Genomic DNA, 21,579 nt, shown 5'->3' with positions numbered 1-21,579 from the left:
TTTCTTCAATTGGACTTGGCAACCCTAATCTTGAAGGATAGTTAGAATATGACCATATCAAGTTCCCCTTATCACTTTCTCTTGGACTGAATATCTCTTGGAAAATATTAACTAATTCACAGCTTAAATAAATACTGTTGAAATATGCCTATTTGTTTATGGACTTATCCTAAATTGCAAAACCCATTGACATAAAATGTTTTCTAGGTATTTGGCTTATCAAATAAATGTTGTATAGATATTTGGCTTATCAAATAAATTTGAACTCAGGACTTAGAAACAAAATCAGGTTTGGGGGACAGCCATTGTTGTGATTTTGATGGTGACTCCTTATGTACACTAGCTTTAAAGAAACTGGGATTTGTCCTCAGTGTTAAAAATGTTTATGCAAAATCGTACTCTTTACATATGTTTTTATTTTACCTTACTGAATTCATTTATAGCACAGATCTGACTATTGGATAATGCGTAAATTGAACTCTTAAGAAGACAGCCTCCTCTGTGTATTTCCCCACATGCACAGAGGTCATCATAGGAAGTGTTCATTAGTGTGCCATGTGCAGAGGTATTAGAGGCAGCAACCAGAATATTCTAGGGAGACCTTATGGAATCAGCCCACCAAGCCAGATCTTCACCATATTTAGGAAATAATTACTACAGTCCTAAGGGCATTTTCATGGAACTAAGCACCATTGAATAACATAAGATTTACTTCAGAATGGATCTTCATCGAATTATTACCCTAAAACATACTTTTAGATGGGATTTGTTTCTTTTAGAATGATTTACTGTTTTTTATATAACACCCCATCTTATATGACATTCTTAAATTATATCTTATATTACATTATATTACATTTTTGTGTCTTATGTGCTGTCAAGTTATTTCCAACTGATGGTAACCCTATGAATTAATGACCTCCAGAACGTCCTATCATTAACAGTCTTGTAGTCTGAGGGCCATAGCTTCCTTTATTAAGTCAGTCCATCTCATGTTACATTCTTTTATTTTCCTACTGCCTTCAATTTTCCTAGCATTATTGTCTTTTCCAACAAGTGCCATCTTTTCATGAGTACTCTCAACAGTATTTTACTAATTACATATATTTATTGAAACCGCTCAATTGTACGATTTTCAACAGTTACAAAGAGTCAAATACACAAAGAGACAGATTGTCAACTATTCACCTGCTTGGAACCCAGCTGGCCCTAGAAGTAGAACATGACAGCTGTTGTATAACTAAGGTTTTATTTAGTGACAATGGTGATTTAAGTACTGTACAGAACATAGATATGGACCTTCCTCAGAAGGATTAAATTCAAAGGAAAAGCTAAGGCTGAAGGAAGAAATCACAACTATGATTGTGTTGTTATAGTGGTGACAAAGGCTACCCTTTGGCTCCAGACTTTTTTGGCCTTTCTCAGCTTTTCTCAGCCTGACTTTCTCAGCCTTTATAAAAAAAAGCCACCATAGGCATGATCCTATGATGTCATGCTCTGCCAAACAGAAGTGGAGGGTGCACAGAATGGGAAGACATGAGAGAAAAGTGTGGATATGGATTGAAGGACAAAATGGAAAGAAAGAAAAAATTGGAGAAGGCAGAACATTTCCCACCTGTCAGTGAAAAAGAGAGGGCAAAGTATGAGCATGAGGATAAAATGTCATCCAGGAGAATAGGTAGGAGCAAATTTAGTGGAAATCCTTTCTGAATCCAGGCTTTTCCTACTCACTTCTAGCCTTTCTCTTGACTTAGACACTTTGTGCCTTCCCTTATCTACACTGAAAGGAAGATCTGGATTTTCATAGAATCATAGAGTTGGAAGGGACCTCCAGGGTCATCTAGTCCAACCCCCTGCACAAAGCAGGAAACTCACAAATACTGCCCCCCCCCCCTAAATTCACAGGATCCACATTGCTGTCAGATTGCCATCTAGCCTCTGTTTAAAAACCTCCAAGGAAGGAGAGCCCACCACCTCCTAAGGATGCCCAGCTCCTTCAACCTTTTTCATAGGACTTGGTCTCTAGACCCCTCACCATCTTCACTGCCCTCCTCTGGACCCATTCCAGCTTGTTTATATCCTTCTTAAAATATGGTGCCCAAAACTGAACACAATACTCCAGGTGAGGTCTTACCAGAGCAGAGTAAAGTGATACCAACACTTCACGTGATCTGGACACTATACTTCTGTTGATACAGCCCAAAATCGCATTTGCCTTTTTAGCCACCACATCACACTGTTGACGCATGTTCAGTGTATGGTCTACTAAGACCCCTAGATCCTATTCACACATACTACTAAGACAAGTCTCCCCCATCTTATAACTATGCATGGGATTTTTCCTACCGAAATGCAGAACTTTATATTTATCCCTGTTAAAATTCATTTTATTGGTTTTAGCCCAGTTTTCCAGCCTGTCAAGATCATCCTGTACCCTTTGTCTGTCTTCTACTGTATTTGCAACCCCTCCCAATTTAGTAACATCTGCAAATTTCATAAGCATTCCCTCCAAAGCTGGATAAGCTTCATCCAAAGCATTCCCTCTATTCCTTCATCCAAATCATTCCTTCATCCAAATGAATTTTGCTTTCCATTTCTACTGCCCATTATTTTAGTTTTTAAAAAATTATGCCAAGATGTATAATTCTACTATGTTGTATATAATTTTACTTTAAATACATTTTTTATATTATTTGCACAGTTAAACAAGTAACTGCTCAGGTCAGCTTGTGTGTTTGGCAAGCGGCTTCTGAGTGGTATCGAGCCCCGCCCCCAACACCCTCAGCACACTTGTGTTAGCTGTGACACAAGTGCATTGCCAATGTGCTTGTGTCATTTCTGGGTAATGCAGGCACATCAAGGGTGGGGTCTGATACCACCAAGAAGTGACACAAGTGCACTGGGGGACCAACATGCTTGCATCACTTCTGGATCATGTAGGCATGCCAGGGATGGGACCTGAGCCACCCAAATCAGTTCAGTTCAAGTGAGTTTTTTGTTCAGGGATTCAGTTCAGGGTTCAGTCCAGGACCACCTGGTTCATGAGTCCCAGACTGAACTGGGCTTTCCTAGGCTGTGCCCATCTCTAATTCTGGGGTACAAGCTTTCATGTGCATGCACACTTCTACTGTATCTGATGAAGCATGCATGCGCACAAAAGCTTATACCCCAAATTATTGTCTTAAAGGTGCCACTGGATTAAAACTTTATTCTTTGTCCAAATATTGTTCTTTATGGAGATCACATGCTGCACATAGTTATTGCTAACAGGCACTGACATTATGTACAATACAACTTTTGCAAAGATTTATATTTTTTCAAATAATAGCTTCTTGTCTTTTGGGAGAAACAAACACTCTGAATAGAACAACTCTTACAAAACCATCCAGTTTAATCAATGCCAAGCCATGACTGCTGATATGAGATCACAGCTTCAGTGTTAAATACTGAAGTGGAAGCATTCTTATAGAGGAGATCAACTATGGGGAGGAATTATGCTGACTCCTTTGCTTTGGGTTGAAGGCTAAATCTCTTGTCAAGTGACGTATAAAAAACTTGTGTGGCTTTAAAATTGCTTACAGTAGACATATTCATTGTGGAGGGCGAACAGTTGGTAGGAGAAGAACAGTAGCACTTCTGAGTTAACCAGAGGTAGAAACAGAAGTTATATGGGGCAATGAAAGGCATCGTAATTCTGCCCAAGAAAATATTTAAAGAGTACACACATGAAGCAAAGCAGATGCTCTACTACTGAGCTACCCTCTGCAACATGAATACAAGCCATGATTAAGCCAACTGACTGCAGAAAGAGGAACAGGAAACAGTAAAATGCCTTCTTGTTCAAGCAGTCCTTGGCAGGCAAGCTTGAACAGTCTATGCAGACCAGACACATAAGCCAGATGGTTTGTTGCAGGCGTATAATGATAGTTCCTTAATGTTAACCACTCACTTTTGATGAAACTCCCCACAATGGCTGTCAGCTACATTACCATTTTTTTCTTTTGTATAAATTTGTTTGTGTCAATTGCAAATATTTTATGGGGATGTGATACACATTTAACAGAATCTAGAGAGCTGCTAAATACCCAATGCATATGCACCAACACTATAAGCCCAGAGAAAACTTACTTCAGAAAACAGATTAGATTTTCCCAAATGTTCACCAAAAAAGCTTGTAAATACCAAGATGATTTTCAGTTGAACCAGGGGGTTCCCACATATCAATCCTGTTGTGCATGAAGTTACAACTATGGCTATCATCGCTAACAGATTTCAGATCTTAGCACTGAAAGAGTCCATTTCTGGGCAGATCAAAATTGTTTTGTTTTGATTTATTAGATGTTATTTATTATCCACCCCAGTTTATGCCAGGCTCTGAGCAATGCACAACATAAAATAACATACAAGGCAGATAAAAACAGAGTAACAATCCATTAAAATTTATTAAAAATCTGGATGGTGTCCTATAGATCTTTTTCCCTCGGATCCTGGCCTGTCGGGCAGCATAATGATAGGGTGGAGAGGGAAGGAGGTGGAGGGAGGGACAGTTAACATAGACTGCTCCATTAACTTCTTTATTCTCATATACACCAGGTGGCAGGCTACCAAACATGAATGCATGCAGGCATAAGTGTGTTTTATTTTCCTCTGATCACCCATGACTGATCTCAGTATTGTGAGGATTTATTTTGATTGCAGAAGATCCAGTGTAACTCATACTTTTACCTATTCTATACTTATTGTGCAGGAACAACATAATAAATGGACCTCCTGGTTTACCTGAATAATAATATTTATTATGCAAATATTATACATATATTCCAAAACCTTATATTTTAGTCTAGTAACTGTCAATTGAGGTGTATATTGTTTTTTCAAATGTTTGTGTGCTTCAGTGCATGAGAACAAATTCCCCTTGACACAATATTAAAGAAACATTCCTGATCCTGCTAAAGAACTAAGCAGATTAATCCAAGGCAGAAAATTAAAATTTGTTTTGTTTACTGAAAATAAATCCCTGTTGCTGTATTGCTAAATGTTAGTGTAAAATGCTATTATTGTGGCAATTTCAAAATTCTCAAAAGATGTGTACAGACATTTCACTGCCACCCTCAAAGCCCTAATTTAAAGGAATCATTATTTTCTTGGTATGACACCAGAAATTATTCAAAGCAATTGATCTCTATGTTAATTATACTAAATCCATTTGTTCAGCTTGATCTTGGAATAAGAGAAAGAAATAATATTTTTATTACCTTATACTGACAAAATCTATAGATAAAATGGTTGCATACCCCCCCCCCCCCTAATTTCCATTGTTATCAGTGGTCCTACCTTTCAGGAAAAGTCCTTGGTGCTGGATTCAGTTGCTCAAGTCTATTGTATCCTCCACTTCTCTTTGTCAAAGAGAGGTGTGATAATTGGTCCAAATCATGGGCATTCCATGACACACAGTATACCATAAAGATACACAACAGTACATGGCACAACTTTACAGGAGTTCAACGTAGTGCAAAGGATCAATGCCACTGGCATTGATCCCAGACATTTTCTTCCAAGCCATGGATCATGAGAAGATCTAGTTGAAAGAAAGAGAAAACAAAAGGTTTTTTTTCAGGGATGAATATAACAGAGGAACAGAAAAAGCAATTTGAAGAGTACTTTTTAAAAGTCTAAGCAGCTTTAACTGTAAAATTACTTGGATACTCAGGGAAGCAAAAGTTCAGTGTGGTTCAGATATCTTCTGAACTGATTCAGTGAACTGTAATAATGCCCACATTTGCTAATCTTAAAAACCATTTTCAAGCCTTGCCAACCACATATTATATCATTTCAGAGAGTTTTTAATAAACAATTTCTTATTTAAAGTGCCAGGTTTTGCATATTTGATTACAGTCATTTAAGTGGTTGTTTCCAGGAAAAGACTTATATCTGGAGTATTTCCATATTTGAAAGTTCTTTCATCTAAAATATTTCGCCCCATCTCATGTCAAAAGTTGACTACCTACTATAACAGTCTAATTAATGCGAATATTACTCCTTTTCCAAGTTCAAGATAAAGTATGCCTTTAGCATCTCATAATAAACAACCATCTGAAATTGCCTTATATGGAGTCTGATCATTGATCCAACTTTAGCTCTGCTCTGGCTTTACTGGTGAATGGATCAAAGTCCTGCTAACAGGCTCTTACCTTAAGTTAAGGATTCAGTTTGGGACCTTGTACATGCAAAGCATGTGCTGAAGCACTTAGATATACACTGATTTCCTACTCACCTTACGCCACTCTCATTTTCCTCTTCTCAGCGAGGCTTCCTTCCAATTTCACACTATCTGCAATGGGGCTGCAAGTGTCTGCATTTTTCTGCAGCAAACAGAAACCTCTAAAAACCAGTTTCTGTTTGCCACATGAAAACACCAACGTTACTTGCAGCCCCGGGGCAGATAGTGTGAAATGAGAAGGAAGCCCCGCTGAGAAGAGGAACGTGAGAACGGCGTAAGGTGAGTGGGAAATTGGTCATAGTTTCCCCCCAGGTTTTGACCGAGGTGGTACTGAGCTCTTCATATCAATTGCAACTGTCTTAAAATTGATCTAACGACTGACTTTGGGCCTACCAATGTTCTTAAGAACATAAGAACATAAGAGAAGCCATGTGGGATCAGGCCAGTGGCCCATCCAGTCCAACACTCTGTATCACACAGTGGGCAAATTTTTATATATACATATATATATATACACACACATATATATACACACTGTGGCTAATAGCCACTGATGGACCTCTGCTCCATATTTTTATCTAACCCCCTCTTGAAGCTGGCTATGCTTGTAGCCGTGACCACCTCCTGTGGCAGTGAATTCCACATGTTAATCACCCTTTGGATGAAGAAGTACCTCCTTTTATCCGTTTTAACCCGACTGGCTCAGCGATTTCATTGAATGCCCACGAGTTCTTGTATTGTGAGAAAGGGAGAAAAGTACTTCTTTCTCTACTTTCTCCATCCCATGCATAATCTTGTAAACCTCTTTCATGTCACACCACAGTCGACGTTTCTCCAAGCTAAAGAGCCCCAAGCGTTTTAACCTTTCTTCATAGGGAAAGTGTTCCAACCCTTTAATCATTCCAGTTGCCCTTTTCTGCACTTTTTCCAATGCTATAATATCCTTTTTGAGGTGCGGTGACCAGAATTGTACACAGTATTCCAAATGAGACCGCACCATCGATTTGTACAGGGACATTATGATACTGGCTGATTTGTTTTCAGTTCCCTTCCTAATAATGCCCACCATGGTGTTGGCCTTTTTTAGTGCAATCGCACACTGTCTTGACATTTTCAGTGAGTTATCTACCACGACCCCAAGATCTCTCTCTTGGTCAGTCTCTGCCAGTTCACACCATCAACTTGTATTTGTTGCTGGGATTCTTGGCCCCAATGTGCATTACTTTGCACTTGGCCACACTGAACATCATCTGCCACGTTGACGCCCACTCACCCAGCCTCAACAGATCCCTTTGAAGTTCCTCACAATCCTCTGTGGTTCTTACCACCCTGAACAATTTAGTGTCATCTGCAAACTTGGCCACTTCACTGCCTACTCTCAACTCGAAATCATTTATGAACAAGTTAAAGAGCATGGGACCCAGTACTGAGCCCTGCAGCACTCCACTGCTTACCATCCTCCACTGCGAAGACTGCCCATTTATACTCACTCTCTGCTTCCTATTAATTAGCCAGTTTTTGATCCACAAGAGGACCTGTCCTTTTACTCCATGACTATCGAGCTTACTTAGGAGCCTTTGATGAGGAAGTTTATCAAAAGCTTTCTGGAAGTCAAGGTAAACAATATCTATTGGGTCTCCTTTGTCCACATATTTGTTCACTCCCTCAAAGAAATGTAACAGGTTAGTGAGGTTAGTAACAGGTTAGTAATCTTCCCTTACAGAACCCATGCGGGGACTTCCTCGTGTTCATCAATGTGCCTACTCATTCTGTCCTTGATAATGCTTTCTACCAACTTTACCGGTATTGAAGTTAGACTGACTGGCCTGTAGTTACCCGGATCTCCTCTGGAACCCTTTTAAAAGATGGGGGTGACATTTGCTACCTTCCAGTCCTCAGGAACGGAGGCAGATTTCAATGAAAGATTACATATTTTTGTCAAAAGATCCACAAGTTCAACTTTGAGTTCTTTCAGAACTCTTGGATGTATGCCATCCGGAGCTAGTTTTTAATTCGTCTATCAGTTGTAGTGTCAAGCATGGTAGAATTCCATTGGTAATTGATTGTTTTAGGGTCCTCCATAAAGCTGGCCTGTGAAATATCATGGAGGACCAATATCTATTAACTCTGTTATTCTTTTCCCCTCCCCCTTCTTGCTTTATTGCTTGCAAAGTAGAAGCAGAGAGAGACGAAACTAACTTGAGAAAGAGTAATCAGCACCTTCCCATACATTCCTGTTAGGGAGTGTGGCACATCTGGGGAAAGCAAGGATGGAGTCCTGATAACGCTATGAGGATGTAGACATTTATGATGGTTTATGTGTGAGTGCGCATCCCTCGCTCCCACCATTTGGAATCCCTTTGAAGTATGCCTTAAAAGCATTGTATCGATTTATCTTTAGCATCACTCTCAAGAATCTGTTATACTGAAAGTATTGGTCTATCAATAAACATAGTTTTGTATCAAACCTGACTTGTAATCGAAACCATATGCTTGACATTTTGAGAGTGAACCTATAAGAAGTTTAACAGCCCTGGGAACTTAGTAACCAGATGGCTGAAAAGATTCCAGTGAGCAGTGAACTTCCAGAACCTGAAGAAGGGGCGTGAGCACCAACACCACCGTGGCACGTGTTGGACGCCTGGAGAGTCGCTGGGAAGGGCTCCCTTCTCCATATTCAACAACTCTCGGTCATCCCGCGCCAGTGGCAACTGCGCACCTCTACCACCACAATGGACAAGACTCCGCCGCGCAGAGATGCCATCCTAACCAGGCACATATGCCAAGTGAAGATGGCTACAGGAGCAGGTGAGGCGGCCGAGCCTGGAGAGGAGGGAAGCACAGCAGCGACCTGCACAGAAATCAATCCACCTTTGGCAGAGGTGGAAGCGGCTGGGACCCATGAAATAATGGGCCCGGGGGATGAGGAAGACGAGATTGCTCGAGAATTCCGGTCGATGGTAAGAAAGGACGTCACAGAGGTTGCCAAAGGGTTGCGGGATGAGATGCAAGCGATGACCACCCTGATGGCCAGAGAATTCAACAGGCAAGTCGACCGTATTCTGAGGACGACTGACCCGAGAAGGGCCCCGCAACCGTTTGCGGCTAGACCCTTGGCAATACCGCCTCAGGCGCAACCGGCGGCACCCCCAGCCCCTAGAGAGAGCGGCCGACGGAGGGAGTTGGAGGCCACCTTCGGCAGGGACCCTGAAGAGGAGGAGTACTTCACGATCCAGGCCAATAGCTACATGCATTATTGGGGAAACACCTTCCCTGACGAATTTAGCCTTGTGGACTACCTGGGATCAAAGCTGAAGGGAGCCACTAAGCAATGGTATGTGAGTTTGTACGAGGCCATGAGCCCGGAACTGGATGACATGGCCACCTTCCTCCAAGCATTACTGGCCCAGTATGAGGACCCCCTACAGGAGACCCGCGTGCTGGCCACTCTAAGGGACATACAACAAGGCTCTAAGTCAATCCGTGAGTATGCAGCCGAGTTCCGCACCAACGGGGTTAAAGTAAGGGGATGGAGTGAGCTGATGAAGATCGAGCATTTCACCCGGGGGCTGAATGCGAGTGTTCTGGATCGAGCTCTGCAGCAAGCGAGGCCAACCACCCTGGTGGGGTGAATACAGCTGGTGGGAGAGGTAGAGACCAACATGAAGAGAGTGGCCATGCAGCGCTAGCAGCAGAGTGGCAAGACGGGCCGTGACCAGAAACCAGGGGTGAAGACGAAGGCGAAGAAGACCCAGGTGAAGAGAGGAGCAGGGAAGTCCGTGGCGATCCGCAAGTGTTTCTGTTGCAGAGACCCGAACCACCTGCCCAGCAGCTGCCCTAACCCCTCTAGATCAGCGTCAACCACCACCAAGACAAGCACTCCAACTCCAAGAAAGCAGACCAGCCACCCTAAGGACGTGGCGAAGAGCAGCGGGGCCATGAGCTCGGTGCTGGACAAGGAGACCATTATCATCGATGAGCTGAGTGAGATGTCCTGGGAAGACGAGCCAGTGGGAAACGAGGACGACCTGCTCTAAATGGTGCCAAACAGCAGGTCGCTGATGAACCGGCACCACTCAGGGTGAGAGTAACAGGGTCGCTATATTTTGTATTAGTGATTTTGTAAAACAGCAGACTCAGGAGGTTCATACAGGTGAAAGCCTTGATCGACTCGGGTTGCACGAGGGACATAATCACCCCTAAACTGGTGGACGCATTGGGGCTTCCCACGGCAGCTTTGCCGCATGCCATCCAATTCAAGCAAATGGATGGGTGAGTGATGAGGGGGGAGCCATGCGTGTTAGAGACTCAATTGGTGCCAGTGGGCATTAAAGACCAATGGGACCAGGGGGCTTTTGTAATAGCCCCATCCTCCTCAAATGATGTAGTTTTAGGAGTGGGGTGGCTGGCAAAGCATGAACCCAACATCCGCTGGGGGGACCAGACAATAGAGTTCAATGATACGAGGTGCCAAGCCCATCATTGGAATAAGGAGTGGGGCCCAGTCCGCCACCCCGAAATGAGAAGGTTTTCCTGACAATGGAGGAAGTCCAGACGATCCCTAAGGCATATCGAGACTTAAGGGGGGTATTCAGTGAACAGGGAGCCGATGAACTACCGCCCCATAGGGACACAGACTGTGCCATTGAACTGATCCCAGGGCAAACCCTGCCCAAGGCAAAGCTGTACTCAATGGGGTGAGCTGAAAAAGTGGAACTGAGGAAGTTCCTAGATAAGAACCTGAAGAGAGGTTTCATACAACCCGCCATGGCCCCCCACGCAGCCCCCGTCCTCTTCAGGAAAAAGAAGGACGGCTCGCTTAGACTTTGTACTGATTTTTGCGAGATCAATGGGATTTCCACTTCTAATGCATATCCAATACCCTTCATCAAGGACTTACTCAATACAGTGTCGGAGGGGAAGATCCTTACCTAATTGGACTTGAGAGATGCATACTTCAGGGTGCGCATCAAAGAGGGGGACGAGTGGAAAATGGCGTTCAATACACCAATGGGACAATTTGAGTACCTAGTGGTGCCATTTGGGTTGCAAGGAGTGCCGGGAGTGTTTATGAACTTTATCAATGAAGTGCTGAGAGAATATTTGTTTAAGGGGGTGGTGATGTACCTGGATGACATAATTATCTATTCTCAAGACCTCCAATCACATGGGCAGCTAGTGAGGGAAGTTCTCAGCACACTGCTAAAGCACAAATTGTATGCTAAGTTGTCCAAATGCGAGTTCCATAAAACCGAACTCGATTACTTGGGTTTCAGGGTGTCTGGGCAGGGACTGGCCATGGACCCGAGTAAGGTTCAGGCGGTACTAGATTGGGCTCCCCCGAGGACATGTAGACAGCTCCAATCGTTCCTCGGGTTCGCAAATTTCTACCGCACCTTCATACCGGGGTTCGCTCAAATAATGTTGCCCCTCACTGAACTATTGAAGACAAAGTCCTATGGAAGGGTCCTATGCTTTAAAAACCTGGAGGTCCTGGCTAGAAGGCACCAAGCTGCCATTTGAAATTTGGACCGAACACAAAAATTTGGAGGCGCTCACCGGCCGCCGTAAACTCACTGAGAAACAAATTAGGCGGGTGGGGGTTTTCTCTAAATTTGATTTCGTACTGAAGCACATCCCAGGAACAAAAAATTTCTTGGCAGACGCCCTTTCGTGCCTCCCTCAGCACAATAGCCAGAAAGAGGAGGTAGTGGACTCCCTGATCTCCCCCTCCCAAGTAGCCACCATGGTAACCACACTGTCCAAATCAAGGCAGAATCTGGAGACAGAGAAGTGGGGGGGGGGACGGCTGGCCACCGAGACCGAAAATGAAGGGGAAGACCAGCCGAGTGAAGTGCAAAAGGGAGAGGATGGATTTTGGCATAAAAATGGCAAACTCTATGTCCCTAAGAGCCTCCGCTCAGAGGTCCTGCAATTTTGCCATTCCAACAAGTTGGCTGGGCACTTTGGGTATGTGAAGACACAACACCTAATTAACAGGCGGTTCTGGTGGCCCTCTATGAAAAAGGATGTTTCTGAGTTTGTGGCTTCTTGCCCTATTTGCTTAATAGCGAAGAGAAGAGGGGGGAAGCCTCTAGAAACAGCTACACATCCTTGGTTCGTAGTATCAATGGATTTCATAGTCGAACTACCAGTCTCGCAGGGGAAGACTGTAATTCTGGTAGTAGTAGACACCTTTTCCAAACAGCCGCACTTCATTCCTTGTGCACAATTGCCAACCGCTAAGAGGCTAGCTTATTTGTTCTTCCACTATATTGTGAAACTCCACTCATTCCCCGATAAGATCATTAGTGACAGAGGCCCACAGTTCGTTGCCAACTTCTGACGGGAGTTTTGCAAACTGATGGGTATAGAACAGGGGTTGAGCTCAGCGTACAATTCCAAGATGGACGGAAAACGGAATGGGTGAACATGCTTTTAGAACAGTATTTACGGTGTTATGTGAACCACCAACAAACTAATTGGGTGGACCTCTTGCCGTTTGCCGAATATGGTTACAACAACAGTGTGCATAGCTCAACCAAAGCTTCCCCATTTCAGATTGTGAATGGATACAAAGGCAAGCCTGTCCCATTGTTGCCGGGAGGAGAGCGGGCCTGAGACCCCCACCTCTTTCGAACAATGGTGGGGCAAATTGGAGGGAAGCTGGAAGGGAATCCAAGAGAATCTAGAACTGGCCAAGGAAGCTTATAAAAAACAATATGATAAATCCCATGTGCCCATCTGGGATTTCAAAGTGGGTGATTCTGTGTTTGTGTCAACAAAAAACCTTCTGCTGAATCAGCCTTCAAAGAAGTTGGCTTACAGATTTCTGGGCCCATTCAAAATAAAAAGGGTAATCAATAAAGTGACAGTAGAACTGGAGTTACCCAAGATGTTTAGTAAAATACACCCTGTCTTTCATTGCAGTCTTTTGTGAAGAGACCCGGGTGGTACTCCTTGGCACCCTCGACCACCAGCTCCACAACCTATCCAGATTGGGAATCAGAGTCATCATGAAGTAGAAGAAATTTTAGATGCTAAAGTGAAACATGGAGTGTTGTACTCTCTGATTAAGTGGAAACATTTCCATGCCAGCCAGAATGAATGGGTAGCAGAACAAAACGTCTTAGCCCCTGATTTAGTAAACAAGTTCTATAACACATTCCCTCAAAAACCCCGACATTGATGTTAAGGGGGGTAGTATGTCAAGCATGGTAGAATTCCATTGGTAATTGATTGTTTTAGGGTCCTCCATAAAGATGGCCTGTGAAATATCACGGAGGACCAAGATCTATTAACTCTGTTATTCTTTCCCCCTCCCCCTTCTTGCTTTATTGCTTGCAAAGTAGAAGCAGAGAGAAACGAAACTAATTTGAGAAAGAGTAATCAGCACCTTCCCATACATTCCAGTTAGGGAGTGTGGCACATCTGGGGAAAGCAAGGATGGAGTCCTGATAACACTATGAGAATGTAGACATTTATGATAGTTTATGTGTGAGAGCGCATCCCTCGCTCCCACCTTTTGGAATCCCTTTGAAGTATGCCTTAAAAGTATTGTATCAATGTATCTTTAGCATCACTCTCAAGAATCTGTTACACTGAAAGTATCGGTCTATCAATAAACATAGTTTTGTATCAAACCTGACTCGTCAATGAAACCACATGCTTGACATTTAGGACCTCCTCTCTTGTCACCTCAATCTGACTCAGGTCTTTCAATACCCCTTCCAATATAAGTGGTTCTGGAACAGGCAAACACTTCTCATCTTCCATAGTGAAGATGGAGGCCAAAAATGCATTCAGCTTCTCAGCCATTTCCCATCTTCAGTAATCCTTTGACCCCTTGGTCATCCAATGGCACCACTGCCTCCCAGGCTGGTTTCCTGCTTCTAATATATTTGAAGAAATTTTTATTGTTGGTCTTTATGTTTTTTTGCAATATGCTCCTCATAGTCCCTTTTTGCCTGCCTGATCACAGTCTTGCATTTGATTTGCCATAGCCGGTGTCCTGTTGGGAGATAGTCATACATGTGACACTCAATGCAAAACACTGGAAAGCCCCCACCCCCCTGCTGGCATTCTACCTTCATGATAGCTTTTTAAAAATATGCAGTCCCCTTTTAAACCCTGTTTGTTTATGTGGCTCCCCACCTGGAGAGTCTACTTACCTTATTGGGAACACAAGGAATCTGGGTTCCTGGTCCTTACACAGCCCCCAGGCCAAGAGCCCTTTAGCTTTCGCCCTTCAGCTCGCGCCAAAGGCTCGTGCCTCTGGCAAGGCACAGCTTAATAGTGCAAAGAGGGTGGGGAACACAGCCACTCTAATCAATCATCAACAATCACCTTCACCTTCAGCCCTTCACACGAACTCAGAAGTTTTCAGCAAATCCCCCAGCTGCCAAGCCGCAAACTTCACCCTTGTAGGACTCTCTGTTCTATTCCAGAGGTTTCTGCAAAGTGCAGACCTTTGACTTCCCAAAGTAACGATTTCAGATAAATAGGAATAACTTCCAATTAAACCATGATAACATATCTGCCTTATGTTATCAAGATTCATGCACTGCTAAAAGCAGCTTCACACTTTCCACTGCAGAACAACTGTTGCATATCACATTATTAGATCCACTCAAAGTATGTTTTTATAGCTTTGCGCATCCATGTATACCCCTGACTCAGTCAGATGTTTGAGAGCTGCAAGACATTATCGACAGATGTTTGAGAGCCACATAGTAAGGAAGGAAGGAAGGAAAATAGATGGGGGCAGAGGGAGGGAGAGGTGGAAAGCTGGCTTGGAGAAGTGATTTAAAGAGATAAATGCCTTCTCCAAGCCAGCCAACGGGTCAGTGGGAGCTTGGAGAGCCACATAATATGTGTGAAAGAGCCACAGTTTGGCCACCCTTGCACTATACTTTAGTTTCTCCATGGGTTTTTAAAAATGAGGGATCTTATCAGAGTATTAATTCTAAACAACCTAATTCAATACATGGTAAAATGAATTGTCATATAAAGATGTTTACCCCCAGATACAAACTTAATTTCACTGTTCCTTAACAGATTTGGGAGAACAATGTCAGTAAAGCTCTGATACTGCTGTAATAAAATAAAAGAACAGTGTTTTTACTGACATTAGCAATTGCAGGAGCAGAGTTTGAGCATAATCAGAAAACCATCTTGGAAAAATAACCAAGGAAACGTAGGTTCATAAACATATACCCATAGGCACATGCACGCATTTTCAGGATAGAATTATATAGTACATCTTGAATTATCACAAATATTGAGCTTTCATTTCTGTTGGCTCATTTATTTTGCAGAATGTGATATCTACCAATGAAGAAAGATAAAGGAGTGCAAAATCTCTCTTCCCTGTCATATTTTTCAATCTATTGTTCTTACAACTATGTCATTGATAAGGATGTCTATTGTTCTCATACTTAACCTTTAATTATATGCTTAAGCAATTTTTCAACATAGATACTTTCTCTTTTCCCCTGCATACATAGACACAAAGCCATTTTGAAAACAAGTGTACAAATACTTTTCACATGATACTTTTATGAAGTCTTATTTTTAGATAGCTGACATCAAACTGTTGGAGATCAGGCAGCTTGTATTTGCCAAGAAATCCGATCTCAGTAACAATTCTTTGTATCCATACCAATGAAAACTAGTTTGTGTAGAGTTATTAATATGTGAGAATAGTTTTGGTTGTTATTCATGGAAAATACAATTTCACAACATTTAGTGAACATTTTAATATACACAAAACTTTTTAATGCATATCTCTTTCATTTCCACAATATCCATGTTAGGTATTTATATCACTAGTGTTATTTTATGGATGGTGTAATAGACCTGAGAAAAGATTTGCTGTGACCCAGCTAGAGACATCTCTTTTTCTATCTAGTAGCAGCAACTACTTGGTTGCTACACTAGTGAGTAGGGCTGCCAAGCTTCCACCAGGGGCAGGTCATCCAGGGGCAGGTCATGCCTTGTATGATGTCATCACCCAGAAGTAATGTCATCACGCCGGGCATGCTAGGATTTGCTGTAAAATTCTATAGTAGCTTCTTTTCCATCTTTCTGGTTAATTTCCCCATATATATTAACACTCATTAAAGTTATTTAATATTATATTAAAGTCATATATGTTTTTAATAAAGGACACAACAGAATTATGATTTTTCAGGACTATACTGACAAAATTAGCATTTTCTATGTGTAAATGTGTTATATGATTGGTCAAATGACTAATAAAGAATGAACCAACAATAAGCATCTGGTAAGTCCTATTACTTAAAGCCCTGACCTGGATAGCCGAAGCTAGCCTGATCTCGTCAGATCTCAGAAGCTAAGCAGGGTCAGCCCAGGTCAAAATTTGGATTGGAGACTATCAAGGAAATCTGGGGTTGCTACGCAGAGGTGGACAATAGCAAACCAACTCTGAATGTCTCTTGCCTTGAAAAATCTATAGGGTTGTCATAAATTGGCTGCCACTTGACAGCAAAAAAAACCCTTAACAGTTGCTTGTTATGGAGGTTACTATGGAGGTTTTGATTCCAGACCAGACCTAATGGTATCCAAAAATGCACTTCCTCTAGCAGAGTGGCATTTCTATTTGCAGAAGAGAAGATGACAATTTTCTCCTATTCTCCTGTCCAACTGAAGATCCCCCACTTTGCAGCCATGCCATTCCTAACAGTTTGCTGTCCCCTAGATACAACATTTCAGGATGCTCAGTAGTATGCAGCAGAAGGGGAATACATGCCAATATGTGTGGCACAAGTGTGTTCTGTATTCAAAAGAGTATTTCACAACAAACATGTGAGTGTTTGTATAATGCAGAAATATGACTTAATGAATTATGCTTATTCAAGAAGAAAATAATACTGTACTCTACTGTCACCAAAGTATCTTAGTACTGTCATCTTTGGTCAAAGAATCCAAACATTCAAAAAAAATACTTCCCTAACAGTCATGAAAATAGTACACCATGTGCTATGAACAACTTTATAATGTAGATTATAAATTATAAAGGATTGTAGTATAAAGGGCTTTCAGTACTAGACCTTTAATCCTGGTTCAACCCTGTCCCCAAACTGACATTCTACACTACACTTGAGTTCACCTCTGTTTTTATCTTGGGTTTTTGTTTGTTTTTTGTTTCCACATTTAATTGAGGTCACCCCAGTTCTACCCCACAGTTGTCCTAGGGTATACGAATGCTGTAATAACCAGATATAAATGCAAAGCAAACAGCTGCAAGTCAAACTCAGAGAAAACCTGGGTTGAGATCCAAATGTGAAAAGGGCCTTTGATACCTACAAATAAAGCAAATGTAGCCAAGAGTCAGAGTTTAAGGCTTAAGAAACCTGGGCTTAAATTCCTATTAAGTTATGAACTTCAAGTAAGAAAGGTTATTTCTTGCTGCACTGATACCAAGGGAAGGGTGAACATCTGCTTATGAGATGTGACTTAGTAGGACAGTCATGATCAAAGTACAGCTCTAACTGTGCTGTCAGCTATAGTATTGCAGAAAGAGGATAACAAACAAGGGTAGCACAGAGAGAACCATACCTCATATCTCCTCTCCCTCCAAGAGAAGGAAGGAATGGCAATGGTTAAAGGTCAGATCAGGATGTGGAAGATCCAGGTTCAAATCCCTACTCTGCTATAGAAACTTGCAGGGCGACCTTAGGCCAGTCATATGCTCGCAGTCTTTCCTGCCTCACAGGATTATTGTGTAGATAGAATGAAGAAGATGAGAATGTTGGGTCCCCATTGGGGAGAAAAGCGGAATATAAACGAAGTTAGCAAACAAACACAATCAAACTTAAAAATGGACTTAATGAGGGAGATTCAGCTGACTTAGCTAAACACCTGTACAGTCCGGGTCAAGAAATTAGAGGGGTAGATGGATTAGCTAGAATAATCTCTATACTGGTTGTATTTGCATGGATGCTTTGTGGTCTAGTTCCCCAATAAAGTGGTGGCCTTTTTATGCCTTGCAAGTTATGATCCCCTCTGCATTTCAGTCAGTAACACGTGTTGTTATGACACATAGTGATCTGCAGATCAATGTCATTTCATTAGAAGCACTCTGCTTTTTAGTTCAAAGCCTATTACAAGTTGCAAAAAAAAGAAGCACAAAGCCCTTCAAAATTAACGGAAAACTTTTAACATTCCATGATACCAAAAAAGGTCAGAACTTGTAGAGTTTAAATTCCTTAATTGGTATGAGTTGAGTTTCTGGATTTTTAAAATTAAAAATGCCATATATTGCCTTGTTGATTCTGCTAACACAAAATGAGTTAGATTTTCCAATATGCTCTGCATCATACAAACATAAATTTATTTTTCATTTAAAATGAATTAGTTTCAGCTAGTGTGACATTACACCTTAAGAACGCTTGCTTCATTTCTTCCGTACTGTTGATGATACAATTTTATTTAAAAACATCTGTTCTGAGTATAGAGGAAAATGACTGTTTACATTATGTCAGCATAGACAAAGAACTGTCAAAAAAGATAACCACTTCAATAATTAGGCACTGTATACTGGACAACATAGAATACTGGCAGAAAAGTTAACAACCAAAGTTACAGTAATAGAAACTGTTTTATGTATATATCCTCAGTTAAGTGAGGATAAGATTTATACTACAGACAGAAAAAAATTCTAAATAAGTTTGCATCAACAAAAAGATATATCTCATTGCTAAATAATCAACTGTGAAACACTCATCATGAGATATAAATGACAGAAAGAACAATACACTTATCTGGATATTTCATTCATACATCTTCCCTTCCTTATGAATTTCACCAATTACTCTAGTTAACATTGTGCATTTGAGAAGTCATATGTGTGAAACCATGGGCCCAGAACTGCACAGTCAACATCTTATATCTAATAACCCAATGTGGCCTAATCTGTGGATATTAAATCTACGCTGACATAAAACAGATACTTCTGCAAACTTAGAGGACTCCCCAAGTTTGCAGAAAAATCTGAAAATGTTAAAAAGTACAGTGAGGATTAAATCCCCCCAACAAAAAAGTATTGGCTGCACATAGTGTGGACAATGCACTTAACTCTTCCTCCTGCTCTGGTGGTGGGTCTGGTGGTAGCAGTGATGATGATGGTGTGGTGGGACATGTAGCATTGGTGGGACTGACAGGGGAGGCTAGTAGCCACATTGGGCTTGCCTGCAGCAGTGGTGACAATGGAGGGAGATTGGACACTGTGTTGGCCTCAATGGGGGATGGAGAAATCACAGTGGGCCTGGTGATGGAGGCCAGGAGTCATTTTGGGTCTGGTTGCAGTGCTGGTGAAGGGGTGGCTGGGAGCTGTGGCGGCCCTGGAAGCAATAGTGGGAGGAATTGGGGCTTGCAGTGGCCCTGGCAGTGTGGGTGAGGAGCCATGACAGGCCTGGTGGTGATACAGGCATGGATGGGAGCCTAGGCAGCCTTGGCAACAGCAATGGCGACCTGGAGCTAAGACAGCTCTGGAAGCAGTGACTTTGCAGGGTAGTGGACAGGAGCAGGAAGTGGAAGGGAGAGAGAAGGAATCCCCCCCCACACACACACACAAGTAGCACATGCCCCATTCTTGTCTCAGTATATTGTCTAAACTGGGCTGAAGACTTTTAGCTCAATAATAATGCAGCTTATATATAAAAAAGGTAAAGGTATTTATTTATTTTATTTATATCCCGCCCTCCCCACCAAAGGCAGGCTCAGGGCAGTTCACAGGTTAGTGTCAAACAATGACCAAGCAAGATAAAACAGCAATAAAACATAAGACATAAACACAAGTATTAAACATCAATATCAATAGGTGTTTGTGCAATAGTTCATACAAACAGGCCATAAAGGTAGTCCCCTGTGCAAGCAGCAGTTGTTTCTGACTCTGGGGTGACGCTCTCACAATGTTTTCACGGCAGACTTTTTACGGGGTGGTTTGCCATTGCCTTCCCCAGTCATCTGCACTTTCCTTCCGGCAAGCTCCGTGCTCATTTTACCGACTTCAGAAGGATGGAAGGCTGAGTCAACCTCGAGCCGGCTACCTGAATCCAGCTTTCACCGGGATTGAACTCAGGTCGTGAGCAGAGTTTAGGACTGCAGTACTGCAGCTTTGCCACTCTGTGCCATGTGACTTATATAATGATTTGCAAATATCTGTCAAATTCCAGAGGCTGCATTCTTCATGAAGCGATGTCACAAAATATTCCATCCATACTAAATGATTATTTGGAGCAGAAATATGAGGTTTGTAGTATAGTTTAGTATTAATAACAATGGTAAAATAGTAGCCATTAACTCTTGGACAAAAATCAGCAAGATGGATGAGAATTTTTTTCTACACCTTTCTATAATAGGAACCTAAGTTAAACCTATATATTTTGAGGGGAAGCGTTTGAAATCTCAAATTGTATACATTGGAGCCCCATAAACTTATCTACAACGTTCTAGCTACAAAGTGGCAAGTGAAAACAATGCAAACAATAAGCACACTGTTTCAGTTCCTCTAAGATCTCCATCATGACCCACTTCAGTCAGTCCAGTGACCTGAACTCAGCAGAAGACACTGAGGGACCAAGGCCACCAGATTAGGAGACCATTGGGACCATGGAGGGCCTAATACGTCAAAGGCACAAGTGGACAATGTGTCAGAGACCACTCTGTCAGAACCTGCAATGAAACCCTCCACCAGTCCCTGAGAGAGCCACCAGGACTCAACTGTGCAGGTCTTGAACCCAGGTCCATGCCCCCCGCCAGGGACCTGACCCCTCTTTGCAAAAGTGGCAGTGGCAGAAGGCCCAGGCTGAAGCAGCCCAAAGACCAGCAGAACCTAACACTGCCTCAGAGTCAGGCAGGGAGGATGATACTTTTTCACAGGATCCTGGCCACAGCACAGTGCAGTTGCAGGAGTTCTACACCTGCCAGCAGTGTGGCTGTACCTGATTACTTCCAGCTTATTTAGGATGAGGCTTGGGAAGGCTGCTGTGCTGGATCTACTGGTCCACTAGGAGCAAACCTGTGTTGCCATTTCCAAGTCATGGATGCCAGCATCTGTTGATGCTCTCAAGCCTTGCTATCTGGACCTGAAGACAACAATCAAGAAAAGACCTTACTGGGCCTGCCTGCAGAGTGCAGGGCAGTTTCAGAGTGATCATTCTGATTATCCCTCCTTTTTCCCTCTTTCAGTTGATACTCAGATGTTGTCAACATTCTGTCCTTTCTTGACCATGTTCAGTGTGATGGGGATAGTGAGATTTGTTTAAACTTTATTTACAAGGATCTATTTTGTCCATACCTGTAAAGTCCTTAGAGAAGCCAAAGGCTCCTCCTGT

The 21,579-nt window shown here is 42.3% G+C and overlaps 1 protein-coding gene across 1 annotated transcript in view; it reads right to left on the bottom strand.

The window, feature by feature from the left end:
- The window catches only part of CHRM3 (cholinergic receptor muscarinic 3), a 160,037-nt gene extending 154,501 nt beyond the window's left edge, over positions 1–5,536 (bottom strand). The window contains exon 1 of the mRNA XM_060243367.1: positions 5,335–5,536. Coding sequence (XP_060099350.1) covers positions 5,335–5,462 — 128 coding nt within the window. The 5' untranslated portion in view covers positions 5,463–5,536. The remainder of the gene's footprint in view (positions 1–5,334) is intronic.
- Between the last annotated feature and the right edge of the window lie 16,043 nt (positions 5,537–21,579).

Source organism: Heteronotia binoei, chromosome 1 (genome assembly GCF_032191835.1).
Source record: "Heteronotia binoei isolate CCM8104 ecotype False Entrance Well chromosome 1, APGP_CSIRO_Hbin_v1, whole genome shotgun sequence".
In the NCBI taxonomy this organism is placed as follows: Eukaryota; Metazoa; Chordata; class Lepidosauria; order Squamata; family Gekkonidae; genus Heteronotia; species Heteronotia binoei.
Note: the sequence above shows the minus strand (reverse complement) of the source record. Positions and strands in the feature narration are given on the sequence as shown.